This window comes from Cyprinus carpio, chromosome B19 (assembly GCF_018340385.1).
Source record: "Cyprinus carpio isolate SPL01 chromosome B19, ASM1834038v1, whole genome shotgun sequence".
NCBI classification, from domain to species: domain Eukaryota; kingdom Metazoa; phylum Chordata; class Actinopteri; order Cypriniformes; family Cyprinidae; genus Cyprinus; species Cyprinus carpio.
In genome coordinates, this window is record NC_056615.1 from 27,266,225 (window position 1) to 27,287,186 (window position 20,962).

At 35.4% G+C, this 20,962-nt stretch overlaps 2 protein-coding genes across 2 annotated transcripts; both read right to left on the reverse strand.

Moving 5' to 3' along the window:
• Positions 1–547: 547 nt before the first annotated feature.
• Positions 548–6,555, reverse strand: LOC109091007. Its single transcript, XM_042745325.1, has 10 exons — positions 6,343–6,555; positions 5,874–6,119; positions 5,455–5,721; positions 4,959–5,237; positions 3,542–3,787; positions 3,119–3,385; positions 2,636–2,914; positions 2,344–2,472; positions 2,033–2,101; positions 548–1,334 (listed from the first exon to the last, which is right to left on the reverse strand). Exons 1-10 carry the CDS (start codon positions 6,404–6,406, stop codon positions 1,156–1,158), a joined length of 2,025 nt encoding a protein of 674 aa, XP_042601259.1. The 5' UTR covers positions 6,407–6,555; the 3' UTR covers positions 548–1,155.
• A 331-nt stretch (positions 6,556–6,886) lies between these two features.
• On the reverse strand, positions 6,887–13,235 carry LOC122140688 (zinc-alpha-2-glycoprotein-like). Its single transcript, XM_042745334.1, has 6 exons — positions 13,119–13,235; positions 10,972–11,211; positions 10,614–10,880; positions 8,739–9,017; positions 8,430–8,567; positions 6,887–8,168 (listed from the first exon to the last, which is right to left on the reverse strand). The coding sequence occupies exons 1-6, from the start codon at positions 13,216–13,218 to the stop codon at positions 8,035–8,037; spliced, it is 1,158 nt and encodes a 385-aa protein (XP_042601268.1). The 5' UTR covers positions 13,219–13,235; the 3' UTR covers positions 6,887–8,034.
• Between the last annotated feature and the right edge of the window lie 7,727 nt (positions 13,236–20,962).

Consider the following 20,962-nt stretch of genomic DNA (forward strand, 5'->3'; position numbering starts at 1 on the left):
ACATATATGTTTTTTTTTTTTTTTTTTTTTTTAGTGTGAAGAACATTTTAATAATCTAAAGAGTTTTTTTTTTTTTGACTATAAAACCACTTTTGTGGAATGGAAAGGTTTTATGTATGTTAATTTTTTAAAGAAGTGTCAATGCCAATAATGAAATTTTAATTTTAAGAGTATAGAGGTATTAGGCAACACATTTATAATTAAATTTTGGGCAGTTTGTGTTAGAAATAGTAAAGAGATCAAGGCCTCAAATGTTTTAGGTAATCAGTTATTAATAAATACAAAGTGACAGATGATACTACTTTGTTTATAGTGATGGAAAGCAGATTCTGGTTGCCATTAATTTTGTGGCTCATTTTAAGAATTAAAAAAAGTGTGAGCTCATTGCAGTTCAAAACATAGACAGTCAGAATTGCTTAATATTCAAGTAAAAAATGAACATATTGGATTTTTTTTATCTTTATTTATTTATTTATTTATTTATACACAAAGCGTTCTAAAATTACAGGGAAAAAATATCTGGTTTGCAATTTTTGGAAAAAAAATGTTTAAAATGTGGCTAAGAGATATATCTATATTTATTGGAAACATTTTGTTCAAGTAACAATAACAAAGCTATTAAAAAAATAATATTGGTGCAATAACACACTTCATTTAAAAGTATAAGCAGCAACACAAAATACAGTGCAATTGTTGTTTTCACAGCTCCTTTTCACAAACTGTGATGTTTTGTTTTCACGGTCAGTAACACTAAACATCAAAACATCAATAAACTTCAAGTTTTTCAAATGCACATTTTTAAAAATCCAATGAACACAATAGTACACACTGTTTTATGAGTTTATCTAATGCAGCAGCTGAGAAAATGATGTCAATTTGACATCTTTCTCTTCTGACAGCAGTAATCAGTTTCTCATTTATTTATTTATTTGTTTGTTTGTTTTAATTAAGAAAGTCAATAAATGTTATTTTGGATTACTGCTGCTGGAGCAAATGAAAATACAAAAGTGAAATGTAAAAATGGTCTACTAATGATGTCAGTGTAAAATATTTCACATAAACCTCAATGTGTAATTTTGCAGTACTCCCGATACTTCCCAGAGAACAATACTATTACATAAATAGCAAAAATTATGTGCCAAACATAATTTCTAATCAGCACGTACAAAACACAAGCTGTTCACATCTCGGAGATCCAGAGATATCTGTGTGTGGAGATGATCCGTTTTTAAAATACCATACTCTTCTTTTACTTTCAGGACTGGACATCTCTTCTCTATCAGAGTGAAGTCTCATCTTCGCTCCCATTTCAACATCATAACTGCTTCTCTGACCTAGAAAAAACAAAGCAGATAATAAGAAAGGAAAGAACTGACCCTGCTTTGTTTTCTTTGTGCACAAAAGTATTTCTCACAGCTTTGTAAAATTATGGTTGAACCCCTGATGTCACATGGACTATTTTACAGATCTCCTTGCTACGTTTCTGAGCCTTGATCGTGGTAATATCATTGCTGTTTATGGAGGGTCAGAGAGCTCACGGATTTCATCAAAAATATCTTAATTCGTGTTCAGAAGATGAACGAAGGTCTTATGGGTTTGGAACAACATGAGGGTGAGTAATTAATGACAGAATATTCATTTTTAGGAGAACTATCCATTTAAATATGTTTCAATGATTAAGTCATATTTGAGGTGGATGAATGACAGGCGAGCCTTTGGATCGATCTCTTCGTCACAGACATTTTATTATTTTTTTTTTTGCCTTTTGCCAAACTCATTATTCACCCTTTTCACATTACATATCAGATGAAAAAGGAAAACAATTGAAAAGTTTAAAATAAAGTGCCTCAAAGGTGTTTATTGGGTAGGTGTAGGGTGGGCTTTATTGTCTCAATAAGGCTATTTTCACTCAATGCAAATAGCCGCTGCCTTTTTTTTTTAATTAACAGACTAAAAATTTTTGTCGACTAGTCTTTACTCAGTTTGTTCTCGTCGACTCATGTTAAGTTGACTATTAAGGGGGCAGCCCTACCTTTGTGTGAAGGATGATGCTCGGTTCTCATCTCTCTTGTAGTTCGATCACCATAACCGCTCGACTGACCTAGAAAAAAACACAGTAGATTATATAAAAGCCTTAGCTTGAATATTTACAGCAATTTTGCAATTCTCATTTGCTGTGTTATTTGTGATCATCAAATAAAATGTAACGTACGATAAAGCATAACTAAAGCATAATAAAGCATATACTGTCAAACATCATACTTTTTTTGTAAAGGTCTTTAAAAAAATGCTATTTAAAAACAAAACATCCAAAAGAAAAAGTGTTGAATATTTATAACTCACCACCATTTAACCGTTTTCTTCGGTAGATGCAGTAAGAGATCACAATGAGGACTAGAACTACTGAAACTGTTATTAATACTGCTTTTAAAGCCCACTGAGACTCTGTTTCACAGTCAGCATAATTCCCATCTGCAAAAAATACATAAATAAAAATACAAATATTGAACTGAGTCAAGTTCATCTGTTATTCATGCAGAATCACCATTAGTGTATAAAAGCCATTCTTCACGCTTTCAATCAAAGATGAATTTATTTATTTATGAATTTATTTATTATTAACAATTATATTTACCCCATTCTACTACAGCTGGTTCTGTCAGACTGCTGTGAATGACCAGACAGTCATAAGATCCTTTGAGGTTTCTGTCGATCTTCACACTGGATCTCATCTGACAGGATCCATCAGCATTTGGTCTGATTTCAGATGATGTTTGGTCCTTAATAATATTTCTGTACAATCTGATGTTCATCTTAATATCTCTGGGGTAGAAACCAGTGACCAGACAGCTCAGAACCAGCTTACATTGATCACCAGGAGCTTTCCTCACAAACACATGAACATCTGGTGGAGCTGAGCAGAAAATAATAATAATGCAATTAACAAACAAATATACAAAGAATTTGGTTCTGTTTGCAAAATAAATAAATACATAATTAAATAAAAATAATAATACAACTACATCTCTGTATAATAAGAGAATTAGACACAACCTCCTGAACTTATTTCATGCTCACAAAGAGTTACAGCTCATTAAAGTGATCTGATCAAACTTACTCTTCTTCATGTTGTTAAAAGTTGAAATCCAGTTCATGCAGGTCTTGAGGAAATGCTGCAGGAGTTCATTGCGTTCTGTTTGCTGATCCCATTTCATTTTAGTTTCTTTGGCTTTGGGGTTTTTATCAATCCACTGCAGAGTGTCAGAATTAAAGGTAATAAAATCCTCTCCATCAAATCCATATTCATCAAATACTGTCAGATTCATTGTTCCATCAGGAAGTTTCTCCAGTTCACAACCAATTATTCTCTGAAGAACATGGAGCTCTACGATCACAGAACAACACTCATGACAATATACACTGAATACAGTTCTGTGCAAAATTCTCAAATAAATAAATGAATGAATGAATGTTTTATGCAGGATTATGCAGCTTCACAACATATCTGATATATAATTGAGGAGTGACGCATGAAACTCACCAGAACACTGTGTGCTTGCGCAGTTTGACAGAGTCTTCATCTGATGTATGAACCAGTCTCTAGAATCAGGTGGTAGTGCAGGAGCTTCAGTCCAGTCATCTTCAGTCAGACTCGATCTTACCCAGGACTGATCTTCATTATTGTAGTGAATGATCTGTCTGTCATCAGCAACAGCCTCAGCACTGAACTCTGGGAGTGTGTTTGCTTTGGAAAGGGCTGTGAACTTGAAGTGCAGGTAATGTTTCTCTGAGGAACAGACAGTATAAGACACGTGCAATGACAAAACTGACAAAATGTGGATAAAACCAAAGACTATAGAATACCCAAAACGTGTCACTCATATAGTTTTGAATGGGGAGAAATGCAATGCTCAGTATGGCCACTCTAACGAATGAAGCTCCGTCTTCTGAGTAAAAGAGCCAATCGCTAATCAGTAAAGTCACTGCATCACTGCAGCTGCCATTAGAAGCGTCCCAGTTGCTATAGAAACAGTCAGCGTTCTGGAGACATGAGTTCAGGACTGTAGCTGATCTAGCCTGAAAAATACGCTATTTAACACTCTTTGAGCAAAAGAAACAACATTTAGTGTTGTCAGAATTCATTGGTGATCTCAAATAGTATTTTACATGCAATTTTGTTGTATTGAATGCATTGCTTATGAAATCACATTTTCACATTAATTTCTATGGTCCTTGGGGAAAGGTCCAGTAAAATTATTTAAATTCATCATTAACAGTGTTATCATTTTTAAACTCTCTTCAAACACAGTTTTCACACAATAGTTTTAAAGAATAAACTGTGAACATCCAAGTACATCTCTGCATCTTACTCTATTCTATTCCAATGTCATCTATAGCACAACTGTTCATACAATTTATTAATTTGCAATTTGTTTTTGTTTTTGTTTTTTTGTTGTCTCTGTGTACTGGAAGCTTATGTCACTAAAACAAATTCCTTGCACTCCTAAGAAAACATAGCAAAAAATACCATTCATATTCTTAACATAAATCTGATACAACAAAACATTAGTGATCACATCTGTCAAGACCCAAACAGGACAAATCACTAAGTAAATAAAATTATTACTACTCCATAAAATGTAGTCCACATGAAGTTATTTTTTCTTTTCTTTTCAGATCCTTGAACTTATAATAATTAAGTGAAATCTAAATCTAAAAGGATCAACAGAGAGATGCACATCAGTCTCTGCTCTGTAAGGCATGTGTGTAAAATGTTGAACTGAGTCGAGGCACTTTAACTGTAATTGTTTGTGACCGGCAGCATTAATGTTATGTTCTCTTTCTACATACTGAGTGACTTGTATTGAGTTTCATCTGTTATTCACGAAGAAACACAGTTAGTATATAAAAGCCATTCTTCACACATTCAATCAAAGATGAATTTTGGTGATATTTACCCCATTCTACTACAGCTGGTTCTGTCAGACTGCTGTGAATGACAAAACAGTCATAAAACTCTTTGTGGTTTCTGTCGATCTCCACACTGACTCTCATCTGAAAGGATCCATCAGCATTTGGTCTGATTTCAGATGATGTTTGGTCCTTAATTATATTTCTGTACAATCTGATGTTCATCTTAATATCTCTGGGATAGAAACCAGTGGCCAGACAGCTCAGAACCTGCTTATTTTGATCATCAGGAGCTTTCCTCACAAACACATGAACATCTGGTGGAGCTGAGCAGAAAATAATAATAATGCAATTAACAAACAAATATACAAAGAATTTGGTTCTGTTTGCAAAATAAATAAATACATAAATACATAATTAAATAAAAATAATAATACAACTACATCTACATCATGTATAATAAGAGAATTAGACACAACCTCCTGAACTTATTTTATGCTCACAAAGAGTTACAGCTCATTAAAGTGATCAGATCAAACTTACTCTTCTTCATGTTCTTAAAAGTTGAAATCCAGTTCATGCAGGTCTTGAGATAATGCTGCAAGTGTTCATTGTGTTTTGTTTGCTGATCCCATTTGATTTTGGTTTCTTTGGCTTTGGGTTTTTTATCAATCCACTGCAGAGTGTCAGAATTAAAAGCAATAAAATCCTCTCCATCAAATCCATATTCATCAAATGCTCTCAGACTCTCTGTTCCATCAGGAAGTTTCTTCAGTTCACAACCAATTATTCTCTGAAGAACATGGAGCTCTACGATCACAGAACAACACTCGTGACAATATACACTGAATACAGTACTGTGCAAAAGTCTCAAATAAATAAATGAATGAAAGTTTTATGCAGTAATATGCAGTTTCACAACATATCTGATATATAATTGAGGAGTGAAGCATGAAACTCACCAGAACACTGTGTGTTTGTGCAGTTTGACAGAGTCTTCATCTGATGTATGAACCAGTCTCTAGAATCAGGTGGTAGTGCAGGAGCTTCAGTCCAGTCATCTTCAGTCAGACTCGATCTTACCCAGGACTGATCTTCATTATTGTAGTGAATGATCTGTCTGCCGTCAACAACAGCCTCAGCACTGAACTCTGGGAGTGTGTTTGCTTTGGAAAGGGCTGTGAACTTGAAGTGCAGGTAATGTTTCTCTGAGGAACAGACAGTATAAGACACGTGCAATGACAAAACTGACAAAATGTGGATAAAACTGATTTTAAACCTGATCTTAAACTCCACTATAAGAAATACTGTAAAACTGTATTTTACATGCAATTTTATAATAGTATAAAACTATGCATAGTATGTTTGTTAGTGACTGCAGTTTGTAGGTCGCCATTTTCTAAAGTAACACTAAAGTGACTGTGTTCTTACCTTGCAGCGCATCACCAAGAAAAGAGTGAAACAATAAAATAATAAACACAAAACGCAAACACATTCTACAATGAAAGTGTTTAAAAACTAGAGCCTATAAAAAAAATACTTTTTTTTTCTTTTCTCAATTTACATTGTCGGAAAGCGCTCTGAATGGATCTACATTAAAGTGAAAGTTTATTTGGACTCTTCCGGGTTGAACTGAGCGCATTGCTGCTCCTCACTGACGGAGTTATGAAATCACACTTTCACTTTCATTTCTGAGCTCCTTGAGGAAAAGTACAGTCGTAAAACTATTTAAATTCGTCGTTAACAGTATTCGCATTGTTAAACTCTCTTCAAACACAGTTTTCACATAATAGTCTGAGAACATAAACTGTGAACATACAACAAAACATTAGTTTGACTGCATCTGTCAAGGTCCAAACAGTACAATCAACCAATAAGTAAACAAATAAATAATTATTACTACCTAAATTGTAGTCCATGTTATTTTTCTTTGTACATTTTGCCATCAGATCCATGAACTTGCACACAATCACACTTAGTCAAGACTCATTTATTTCTTAATATTGCACATTTAACACATTGTTTAATTAGGCATTTATAGTATACATCTATCAGGCTCTGAACAGATTTTATAATTGCTATAGTCTTCACAAACTTACAAACATTTAAAACTGGCCATCATACACTAAACTTCTGAGGATCACACAGACTTTAAAGTTCCGATCTCAAACTCACATAAAAATGTGAAAACAATGTGCACTCTAAAATCGGCTGAAAATATCAAACATATCTGATACCCTCCGACTGGATAGAATCAGAGTCTGAAGCTAAAAAATCAGTCTGTGACCATCATGCACTACGTGATTTTCTATGAAATCTCAAATCTACAAACTGGATCAGACTTTAGGCAACTAGCGCTGACTTCTCCAGACTTTAAATTGGGACAAAAATCTGGGCAGTAGTCATGTAGTTTATTCCAGCCTTTATAGTGCATTCTAGATGTACATTTGATCAATACATGTTTACCAACACAACATGTTTTACTTAAAAAACTAAAAAAAAAAAAAAAAAAAAAAAAAAAATTAGTCTACTGACTGGATTTAAAAACATTCCAACTTCAATTCAGACAATAGACTTTAATCATGACCATTGAAAGTTAAAACAAAATCACAATACTTACAGTAGATCAAGTATTGCACTATACAGTAAATGGAGAAGATTTTTTTCTAAGAAAGAAGCAAAATAAAAATGATAATAAAAGCTAATCTTTATTAGTAGCAAAGACTATCCAGTGATAAAAATGGCATTGTTTGGCATACTATCATATCTAATAGCAATAAGTATTAGAAAATACTAATTCTTGATTAGCTTTTTAGTAATGAACTAAATAAAAACAAACAATACAAACAAGTAGAGAACGGAGTTTGATGTAGCACATATCATGTAATCTTGACCATATGAAATGTTTCAAGAATCTCTCAAATGTGAAAAGCAGCGTCATACTTCAAGTGAGCATAAACAACATCATAAACAGAAACTGTCATAAGAGCTGACTCAGATTAGAAAATGCTGACAGAAAAAAACCCCTGAAAACAATAAGCCTTTTTCTGAACAGAGCTGGATAACTAGAATACAGTGTCCATTCTGAATGAACAGAAATGAAACACCTGTTCACACTCCAGTCTAGTTTGTAGATTCATCAACACTGAGCTCTTCATCAGACGTATCAGCACACGCTTCATCTGTCGCCATCGCTATCCGCTCACTCACTGCACCATAATCATGATGATGATTTCTCCCCAGAGCGAGGAAAGATTCTACAGTATTAAAACAGATCAAATGTTCTTGTAAATAGGTTTAAATTTATTTATCCACATTTCACACTTGTTTGATAAATATTATGGATAACCATACCCGTGTCAAATTAAAACACAATAATGAAAAATCTTACCATTATCAAAATCTATATCACAATGTTTACATATTTCTACCATTATACACTGTCCATAAATGGTCTTTAACCTAAAATATTAAAAACAAGTGATTTAAAGCTACAGTGATCATGCTGAATAACTCACCATTGGATTCTTTCTTGCACTGGCAAAGAATCACAACAGAACAGAGCATGACAGAAACTACAGATAGAACTAAAACCGAAAGTATTACTTCTATAAAGGTCTGCTGAGATTCTGTCTCAAATGTAGAGCATTTTCCATCTGCAGAATGAAAATAAAGATAATAAATACACATTACATATAATCACCATAAACCGTTAAACTGAGTTGAGGCACTTTACTTGTTTGTGATCAGCAACATTAATCCATTTCGGCATCATTATATTTTCCTGTTACAAATGTGTGTGTGACTGTATCTGTGGTGATATTTACCCCATGCTACTGAAGCTGGTTCTGTCAGACTGCTGTGAATGACAAAACAGTCATAAGATCCTTCAGAGTTTCTGTCGATCTTCACACTGACTCTCATCTGAAACGTTTCATTAGCATTTGGTCTGATTTCAGAAGATGTTTGGTTGTCAAGAACAGATTCATTCAATCTGATGTTCATCTCAATATCTCTGGGGTAGAAACCAGTGGCCAGACAGCTCAGATCCAGCTTACTGTGATCGTCAGGATCTCTCCTTGCAGAGATGTAAACCTCTGGTGAATCTGGAGAAATAGGTAATGCAATTAACAAACTGGTTTTTATGCAGTGAAGAAATCAGGTTATATTCCACAGAAGATTGCACATCAAATGCATTCTGAAAGACATGAGTAAGCCTATGCATTTTTGCCTTTGTAATTCTTTCTTTAATAGTATCTCCTATAACTAGTTACTAGATATTTGATGAGATGGCATGCAATCTGACTATGCAATGAGTCAAAATCCTGTAATCCAGATGAACATTCTTTGATTTGCATGAAGCATCAGATTTCCTGATGCAAAAAGTGTGGAGAAAATTCCTGTATGTAGTGATGGGTGCTTTTGAAGCACTGCTTCGTGAAGCTCTGAAACTTTTGTGAATCAATTGTTTCGAAACATTGTTTCGGAGAGCTTATAAAACTGCCAAAGTCATGTGATTTCAGTAAATGAGGCTTTATTATGTCATAACGGTTTCGAAATGTTTTGAGATTTCAATGGTCCGCCATTGGGAGGTGATAATCTCTGTGAACCCGTGAATCATGCGATTTCATTAATTGAGATCCCCCAGCGGCAAAGCATTGATCCAGTGTCTATGGTTTGATCTCGGATCAGTTTCATCAATTTGTAGACATTTTTAGAGAGACGTGTAATAGAAAGGGGGAGAAGTAGGCTAGTTAATAGTCTCTTACTGGCCTCTATATACAAGCCCTCAAAATTAATATTAAGTATGAAAAAACCCACATATTATACAGACACTTCATATGTTATTATTTTTATTGCATTAATGTATTATACTTTTAATAAAACATTTGCAATCGGCGTTTAAAAGCTGTTTTTATGCATGTTTTAGTCTGAGTTTTCATTTCATTTACACACTTTTGACCAGATCAGCCAGTGCGCATACGCACGTCTCAGAACGCTGACTGTTTCTATAGCAACCGGGACTTCTAATGACAGCTGCAGTGACACGCTAACTTTACAGATTAGCGATTGGCTCCTTCATTCAAAAGGCGGGGCTTCCAGTGATTGAGCGGCCATATTAAAGGTGTCATCGGATGCCCAAGTTGATATGATTCTTTAGGGTCTTAATGAAAAGTCTATAACATACTTTGGTTAAAATTTCTCAATGGTAGTGTGATGCAGAAATGGTGGCTGCTGCATCGTGTTTTGTTTAATTGATTCGGCATTTTGTGAGAGTTTCGATGATGCTGTGCCAGTGTCACAACAGTGTCCTGCATGGTTTTATCGTGGTCACTTTAAAAGACCTGAATAAAAATGCAACTTCATTCTCTGACAGGAGGTGGCGCTTATGAAAGCCCAGAAATACAGCGGTTACCATGGTTAACCCTCTAGCAAAAAGCAGCAACTTTCCATGTCTACTTGCTTATCACAGAGAAGAAGGGAAGTCAAAACAGTATTAACATGTTTTCATTTACATGTTTGTTTGCGCATATCTATTTTTGCATTTTAATCTGGATTTACAAGACACTTCATTCTATAGGATTTATAAGCAGTTTTCCTCATGATTTTGGATATTGCCGACATTTTGTCCTTAACATACAGTAGGTGATACCTGAACAACACACACAGAGTCTAAATAAAGTGATCTGATTAAAACATACTCTTATATGTGTTGTTAAATATTAAGATCCATTCCATGCATTTCCCAAAATAATCCTTGATGAACTGGTTTCGTCCTGTCTGAAGGTCCCAATACTTTTTCATTTCTTTGGCTTTGGGACATTTATCAATCCACTGCAGAGTGTCAGAATCAAAAGTCATAAAATCCTCTCCATCAAATCCATATTCATCAAAGAATCTCAGACTCGTCACTGTTCCATTAAATTTCTCCACTTCACAACCAATTAGTCTCTGAAATGCATGGAGCTCTACAATCACAGAATAACAGTAATGAGTTGTTTACAGTATGACATACACACAATTTAATATTAATAAATAAGAAAGAAGCATTAAACTCACCAGAACAATTTGTGCAGTTTGACAGAATGTGTAGCTGATGTTTGTACCAATCTTTAGAGTCATATTGTTGTACAAGAGTCTCAATCCCATCATCTTCAGTCAGAATCAGTCTTGTCCAGTCTGGAACTTCAGTACTGTAGTCTAAGATCAGTCTATCATCAACAACACCCACAGCAGTGAAGTCTGGGAATAGATCTGCTTTGGTCAGGGCTGTAAACATGTAGTGCAGGTAATGCTTCTCTGAGGAACATAAACAACACAAACAATAAAAAACTTTTTAAATGGGGGGAAAAAAAAAAACTCTTGTTATAAAGGGAGACAGATATATTGATTTTAATTACTTGACCTTTTGTGATTTGATAAGCGCACTAAGCCATATTGTGATTTCGGTTCTAGTTTGCACCAAATCAGTGGCGCAAAATACAATGTTACAATGTCTGTGTAAGTAAAACTGTGGTTTAAGTGTCAAGTGACATTGTCATGTTTGTTTTCATGTCATGGTTCTCGTTTTCATGCCTATTAAACAAAATGAGAACAAACAATTTGAACTTGAAAAAAGTTTCAAGTTCTTCTTCCCTCATGTGATCATCATGTGCTTTTATGTTTCGTGTTCTTGTTGGTTCTTGTTTGATTAGATCCGTCTGTTGGTTGGTTGTTCCATTTTGATTAGGTTTAGATGATAGACCCTTTCACATTTCAAGTTATCTACAGTCATTAAAATCAGCCAATTCAAGGGACAGGTGGCACTGCAATTTGCATGTATGTGTTTTTTGTTCCACTATATTTCTTATTGTAAAGTACTTTGAGTTAACTGCAGATGGGCTCTATAAATACAGTTTGGCATGATTTTAAAACAGATTTTATTCTTAAAGCACAGTAACATCAGTAGTTGACCACTGTGCGAAACAACTATAAAAAAAAAAAAATAATAAAAAATAAATAAAAAAAAAAAAAAAAAAAAAAACACGGGTAAGTGCATAAAAACTACAAGTCTATACCGCAATGCAATGGGAAAAGGAGACATCATGAAAATTATAAGAGATTCTACCTCGGACTAAAAGCTGTTACGCTGTAAAATATATATATATATATATATATATATATATATATATATATATATATATATATATATATATATTCTTTCTCAGTATTTCTGTCTTGATTTCCAGTACAAATATCTACACATTCTTTAATCAATTTAAGTGTTTAAGCTTAAAACGAACAAATATCAATATGATGATAAAAACAATCTTGAACGATAAACTTAAACTCCACTTGCAGAATTTTGTTCCTGATTTAACCTAAGTTTGATCAATTTTTCATAAAAGAGTTTTATTATCTTGGATTTAAATCCAGTTCAGGTGAACCTACTTTGAGAGAAACTAGAAGACTATTACAGTTTTGTCAAATGTCAAGCAATTCAAAACGTCTTGGACCAATAATCTCTGTTCAGATGACTTCATACTTCTAACAGATGTGGTGAATTCAAGTAAATTGGGACACTTTTACCATTGAGATGACTGTGGGAAAAGTCCCAATTACCCCTGAACTAAACCTATTTGCACTCAATTCACAGAAAGAGTGTGGTTCCTCTCCTGTCAGAGCCAATCTTTTTTTTTTTTTAACGGAACGGCAACCAGTGCAAAGAAAATACATGACTTTTCGTGAAACCCGATCAGAAACTGCTGAAAAAGCTTTCAAACACTTCTCATTAAATAGTGAAACGCTGTATTTATCTGTCCACACCTTTTCTTTTAAAATTATGCGAATGTGAAGATACGTAGGCTAAATGGTGTCCGCTGTGCTCCCAAACTCACTGCACAAGCAGAGATTGACTTCGCTGCATTCACTGAAGCGAAGCGCAGAAAACACCGGATCACATCACAAGCTGATCGCGTGAGTAAAGTGTGCGCTTCTCTTTAAAACAACAAGTGCAAACAGACTCATCATTAAGGACACAAAGCCCTTCGATTTTAGTTCGTTTGACACGCTTTGCCAAAGCAATGGAGCAAAACATTAGAGACGAAATCTGTAGGCCTATTTTCGGTTTATTCTGAAACTGTGGCGGATCCCACAGATAAATGAGTATTTTTAAATAGATATAATTTCTTCTCATTTGCGGATCTGAAGTAAACAAATAAACTTACCTAGTTTATCTTGATGCGTATCGCTTAGACAAGGGTGAGAAATAAGCCAAACCGTTAATACGCATATAAAGAAACGAGAACGTGTGAGCCATTTTGCCATTTTAGACGCGCACTCTGAACGCGTCTCTGGTTGTGCCGCGCGCTTTATTTATGCAAGAGTGCGCCACTGCAGGTCAATGACGGAAAATACTTTAATTGGACGTAAATGTTCAAGGCGGCCCGTTATACGACTGGCCTACAAATTAAAAGGAAGCAAAAATCCAACATAAAGCACCTTAAATATTTCATCCAGCTTACACTTTCAGTGGCAATATGCAAGCCATCGTTCTCTTTATATAGCGCATTGCTGCTCCTCATTGGCTGCTCGATGAAATTACACATTGTCTTCATTCCTATGACACATTATGTTACGGGAAAAGTGAAATCGTAAAAATGTAGTCCATTTAATTTCACTGTCAATAGATAGAAATACAAGTGATTTGTCTTAAGGAGGCAATAAACACAAGAAATGCATATAACATAAAGTTTCAAACTCTGTCTAGATTAAGATGAACTAGAACACACACGATTCATTACTGTATGTCATGAACTGAAATGAAACATGTTTCATTCAAGTACCAATGACAAAAAAAATAAAATAAAATAAAAATAAACAAATCTACAGTCGTGGCCAAAAGTTTTGAGAATTACATAAATATTGGAAATTGGAAAAGTTGCTGCTTAAGTTTTTATAATAGCAGTTTGCACATACTCCAGAATGTTATGAAGAGTGATCAGATGAATTGCAAAGTCCTTCTTTGCCATGAAAATTAACTTAATCCCAAAAAAAACCTTTCCACTGCATTTCATTGCTGTCATTAAAGGAGCTGCTGAGATCATTTCAGTAATCATCTTGTTAACTCAGGTGAGAATGTTGACGAGCACAAGGCTGGAGATCATTATGTCAGGCTGATTGGGTTAGAATGGCAGACTTAACATGTTAAAAGGAGGGTGATGCTTGAAATCATTGTTCTTCCATTGTTAACCAGGGTTACCTGCAAAGAAACGCGTGCAGCCATCATTGCGTTGCATAAAAATGGCTTCACAGGCAAGGATATTGTGGCTACTAAGATTGCACCTAAATCAACAATTTATAGGTTCATCAAGAACTTCAAGGAAAGAGGTTCAATTCTTGTAAATAAGGCTTCAGGGCATCCAAGAAAGTCCAGCAAGCGCCAGGATCGTCTCCTAAAGAAGATTCAGCTGCAGGATCGGAGTGCCACCAGTGCAGAGCTTGCTCAGGAATGGCAGCAGGCAGGTGTGAGCGCATCTGCACACACAGTGAGGCGAATACTTTTGGAAGATGGCCTGGTGTCAAGAAAGGCAGCAAAGAAGCCACTTCTCTCCAAAAAAAAAAAACATCAGGGACAGATTGATCTTCTGCAGAAAGTATAGTGAATGGACTGCTAAGGACTGGGGCAAAGTCATATTCTCCGATGAAGCCCCTTTCCGATTGTTTGGGGCATCTGGAAAAAGGCTTGTCCGGAGAAGAAAAGGTGAGCGTTACTGTGTCATGCCAACAGTAAAGCATCCTGACACCATTCATGTGTGGGGTAGCTTCTCATCCAAGGGAGTGGGCTCACTCACAATTCTGCCCAAAAACACAGCCATGAATAAAGAATGGTACCAAAACACTCTCCAACAGCAACTTCTTCCTTCCAACAACCCAACAACAGTTTGGTGAAGAACAATGCATTTTCCAGCACGATGGAGCACCGTGCCATAAGGCAAAAGTGATAACTAAGTGGCTCGGGCACCAGAATGTTGAAATTTTGGGTCAATGGCCTGGAAACTCCCCAGATCTTAATCCCATTGAGAACTTGTGGTCAATCCTCAAGAGGCGGGTGGACAAACAAAAAACCCACTAATTCTGACAAACTCCAAGAAGTTATTATGAAAGAATGGGTTGCTATCAGTCAGGATTTGGCCCAGAAGTTGATTGAGAGCATGCCAGGTCGAAATGCAGAGGTCCTGAAAAAGAAGGGCCAACACTGCAAATACTGACTCTTTGCATAGATGTCATGTTATTGTCGATAAAAGCCTTTGAAACGTATGAAGTGCTTGTAATTATATTTCAGTACATCACAGAAACAACTGAAACAAAGATCTAAAAGCAGTTTAGCAGCAAACTTTTTGAAAACTAATATTTATGTAATTCTCAAAGCTTTTGGCCACGACTGTATAGTTGACAAGAATTCACAGTTAACAAGAAGTCATTGCTTGAATTTCTGAAGACTGTAACACCTGAAAGTCCTGTTTGGTGAAATCACACTTCATGAACATAATGATACAAAATACAGATCTCATCACAGCTTCTTTTTGATGATTTCTTTCAGTTATTAGGTTGTTTTGCTTTTTGTTCATAGATGTTTTCAGTGCATTGTGCACCCACCCCCACACACACACACACACTGTGAACACAAACCCAGAGCAGTGGGCAGCCACACTGCTGCGGCACCTGGGGAGCAGTTGTGGGTTTGGTGCCTTGATCAAGGGTCTCATGTCAGTCGTGGTATTGGGGGTGTGAAGGGAGTGCTGGCATCCGGTGAGCTTCGTGCGTGTCTTGTCCAGCTAGCCGCTGATAAGCGGTGCTCTTTATTTGCTGTGTTTCTTTTGATGTTTTCTTTGTGCATTGTTTAATGTTTCTGTGTTTTGTTTGTTTATTGGATGCATATTGATTTATTTTGCTTTAGTTTAGTTGATTTGACCCCTTTTTCTATCAGCTGCTCGTTATAATGTGGCTCGTAAGCTGTTTGGTCATTAATAAATGGTTAAATTGAGATTTCAGCTTGCGCATCCTTTTTATGTTGCTTAACCCCTCCCTGATCGAGTCTTTTAAAAGTGGGGTTCGTAACAACATAACATCTGGGACTGTGTAGGGGAATGTACAGTTAAAACCCAAGGACCAGGGGTGTCGCAATAAAGACCAGGAGTCAGAGATTCGATCAGTTAATAATAATATTTACTGAAGAAAATAGTTTGCAGTTTCATCAGCAGAAGTCAGCTTCAACACTCTTGATGGAGTTCATAGGCCACTCTCTGTACAACTCAAAATCAACAAAACATCATACCCTGACAGAAGAGACTAATTGCGTCAATGCTTAGGTCAGCACAATTCTGATTGATTCCAAAACCTAGATACACTTAAAGCTTGAAGCATATCTTCTGACGACTATTTTGGTGACAAGGGATCAGAGGACAGACGCAATACATATCTCCAAAGACATATATCTGATATGCTGGGCATTAGCAGTTGAACGTTTGTCCTGGGACTGTCTGAGCTTCTCCCTGTACAGACAGATACTAACACACATACGCAGAGAACATATCAGAACTTCAAGGCTGCCTAGCCCTAGCTAGAATTTTATCAGTATGGTTCGTTACACACACACACTATGAAGTCATCATCTTAGAGAGTAGAAGTACAGCATAAAGCAGGATTCTTTAATATCTCATAAGCGCACATAAGGTTACACATTTCACTCTTGCCATAACTTGATTAATAGTCAAACAAGAAATAATTTAATAATAAAATTCACATCAATATGAAGGATATGGCAGCTCGGCATCCACTCCTTCAGTCCCCTGTTTTAGACCAATGTGGGGTCCAATACTTTACGTCTGGTCTACTAAATGAGGTCAAGTGTAGTTGTGATGCATGCTAATAATGCAGGCTGTTGGTCAACTTAAGCAGGTGCATATACTTAACATCTCTGGTACTGTCATTAAAGTTTTATGAAAGAAAACCGCATGCACAATAACTAATTCTTTTTCATGACCCTTTAGAAATAATTTTTCCCTTTTTTTTTTACATGTCTTATACAACTATGATGAATTTTGGTTAATTTGGTCATATTGTAAAATAAACTCATTACAATAAACGTATATATTATTCTCTGAAAGCCGGGCTAAATGAATAACCACTGTTATTGCATTCCTGACATATGTCAGATCTTCAGTCACCTCACATATACAAAATACAGACATTGCTTATAATCTAAATCAAACAAGAAATAATGTAATATAATTAATATCAATATGAAGTGTATGGCAGCTTGGCATCCACTCCTTCAACTGAGACTATCATATTCCAGTCAGTAGTGTGACTCCACAGTCATATTTGACCACACTAACTGCAGTTTGTTCAGGGTCAGGAGTATGGACTGAATTCAATGATGCTACAGCTTTATGAAGTAAAGCCTAGAAAAACAGAAGATAAAGCATAATAAAATTTCAGATATTTTAGAAAAGTTCAGATATTTCTACTCTCATATATTACTGTCACTCTGTCCATCCCTTTTTCATACATTTGAAAATTTATTTTAAAAAAGGAGGTTGAATTAGAACTCACCTTTTGAAATTTTAAACACAACCAACTCAATAACCCCAAACTTGCAACCACAACTGCTACTACTCCTAATATAACAGGCCACTGAGATTCTGTTTCACTGTCAAAATATGTCCCATCTGCAGAATAAAAAATAAATAAAAAATCATAAATGCATTAAACCTGTTTAAGTGAATTGAGGCACTTTAACTGTAATTGTTGTGGCAAGCAATATTCACAGAATTGACTTGTATTTATGTTCATATGTTATACATGCAAAGCAGTGTTACGTATAACGGCCATTCTGCGCATATTCACCCAAAACTGAATTGGGCCATTACCCCATTTTGCTAAAAATGGTTCTGTCAGACTGTTGTGATTAACCAGACAGTCATAAGATCCTTTGTGGTTTCTGTCAATCTCCACACTGGTACCAATCTGAAAGGTTCCATCATCATTTGGACTGATTTCAGTAGATATTTGAGCCTTAAGAACAGTTTGATTCCATCTGATGTTCAACTCAATATCTCTGGGGTAGAAACCAGTGGCCAGACAGGTTAGAACCTGCTTGTGCTGATCATCAGGAGCTTCCATCGCAAAGACATGAATGTCTGGTGAACCTGAAGCAAAAAGAAACATCATCGTGATGAAATTATGAAATCACATCAATTAAAAAAAAAAGAAAAAAAAAAGTTTGAAATCCACTGGACTAACAGGTAATGTGGGTGCAGATGTAAGGTACATCTGAAATAAACACCTAATATTTGCCATAGAGAATCTATGACTATTCAGAAGTAAGCCCTGTCTAGTCAGTGCCCCAGTACGGTTTGTCAAGTCATTTGTAGTCTGTTTTTAGCATTTTAATCTGACTAAAGCATGCCAGTGCAGAAAATAGATTATTCTGTATTGTTATCGATAACTACTAATATTAAATTATTCTCTTTAACTTTCCTAACCCAGACGTTTTTGCTTTATTAGCTGAAATGTTAATTCTTTATGTATTTCAACATGTTATATGTTATTTCTGATATCTAAAAATGCATTTCTGATATCAGTATAATTTCTGATAACTAAAATGGCTTTCTTTCTTGTAACGATCACATCAGAAATGAACATTGTCACTGGTGATATTTGAATTGTTGATATATATATATATATATATATATATATATATATATATATATATATATATATATATATATAAATTTTTACTAGTTGCAATTCAACTGATGATATCAAGAATAGACATTTGCACTATAGTAACTATGTGATTACTGATATCAAAAATAAAGGATTTTACTAGTATAATAATTTTATTTCTGATTTGTGAAATTGGAATTTCAACTAGTAAGAAATCAATTCTTGATATCAACAATTGGATTTCAATGGCAGTCTGGTGACGTTTAACTAGTAAAAATACAAATACAGATATCAACAGTTATATTTTTTACTAGAGGAAAAGTAATTCCTGATCTCAGAAATTGCAGTTGTTACTAGTATAAATTAAATTCCTTGTATCAAGAATTAGCATTTTAACTTGTGAACCTTAAATTGTTGATATCAAGAATTCATATCCTGCGAATGAATAAAAGTCAAAACGGCTTGAAATTGCCATTCCCAGGATATAAATCATGGATATCAAGAATAATATTTTTGCTAGTTGAAATTTAATTTCTGATGTCAGGAATTCGATTTCCGCGAGTGATGGCGTTATTGTTGATTTCAAGAATTAACATGTTTACTAGTGGAAATGTAATTGCTGATATCAAAAATAGGCATTGTTACTAGTAGAAATCTAATATCAAGAATGAACATTTTATCTAGTAAAAACTAAATTGCTGATATCAAGAATCCATATCCTGAGAATGAATAAAATTCAAAACGTCTTGTCATGGTCAGACTCGGCCGAGACGCAATGCGGTATTATTTTGTCTCGATCCCATTATTTCGGGCTAAAATGGTTGCTGAAGCGTTTTTTTTATTTTTATTTATTATATAACTTGGACAGTTAATGACTAATGGTTTTTAATGGTTTTGTAATTAAAATCATTAGGATTTCTGTAATGGTTTATATATTTTTTTTAATTCATTTTTATTTTATTATTATAATTTTTTTTCAGCAGGAAAGTAATAAAAAAGTACCGTTGTTCTTACCTTGCTGCGCATCGCTTAAAAATCTGTGAAAAATAAGCAAAACTACTTTTATAAAGAAACAAAAGCCCTATTCGGACGAGACTAGTTTTACAGGGGGTCATTAGAGAAATCTGTGTTTCACACGTACTTGGTGATTTTAATCCCGTCCGAATCTGCCACGTCTGTGTTTTTCTCACACAACCTCTGTGATAATTCCAGAGCAAATTACCTACTGTTTTTCAGCGAACTCAGTGATCCTTTCATTTCCTTGTGTGTTTTGGCCAACGTGCATTACCGTAGATGCTCTTACCGCGCGCATGTTTGATATTTGCTTCCCGGCAAAAAATAATAATAAAAAAAAAATTATAATCAAGAGCCAGATCACGTAAACTGTTAATACTGGCTATTGTAATATCAGCGTCAGGTAAGATTACTCACGTTCATTTATGCACTCAGTTACATAATGTTTTAATTACAGATGTACCTTTATGAAAATTAAACATGGGTTTAGCCTACTACAAAAAAAAAAATATATAAAAAATTTAAACTAAAGAAACCACACATTAACATGGTTTTGCTATACTAGCCATTTAGTTTTTAGTATTTAGTGTGTAATAATACTAATGGTAATCAATCCGAGTGACTAACGTTAAGTCGTGGAAGTCGTGCCCTAACGCTTAGAGCATTGGACTTGCAATCCAAGGGTTGTGAGTTCGAGTCTCGGGCCGGCAGGAATTGTGGGTGGGGGGAGTGAATGTACAGCACTCCCTTCACCTTCAATACCACGACTGAGGTGTCCTTGAGCAAGGCACCGAACCCCCAACTGCTCCCCGGGCGCCGCAGCATAAATGGCTGCCCACTGCTCCGGGTGTGTGTTTACTGCTCTGTGTGTGCACTTTGGATGAGAACACGAATTCCGAGTATGGGTCACCATACTTGGCTGTATGTCACTTCACTTTCACTTTCACGTTATATGCAATGCACGCATACAGAGCGCGTGATCTCTGTGACGCCCAGATGCACAAAACAGACCCTCTCACCTCTGTACACGGAGATGTTAGTCCCGTCCGAATTGGTACATGAAAATCACAGACGTCATGTGGTAAGAATCGCAACTCAAAAACTAGTCCCGTCCGAATAGGGCTTTAAAGATACCGTGACGCAAAACCCCCTCACGAAAGAAGAAAGCCACATGTCAGTCAAACAGCATCATAGGCAGGCCTTGGCCAAAGAAAGCTGCCGTGAATTCTTTGAAAATTGGTTTTCAGCAGGCATAATACGAGTTAGTCAATTATTAAATCAAGAAGGCAAGTTACTCATTTATTCTGAGTTTTTAGCTGTCCAT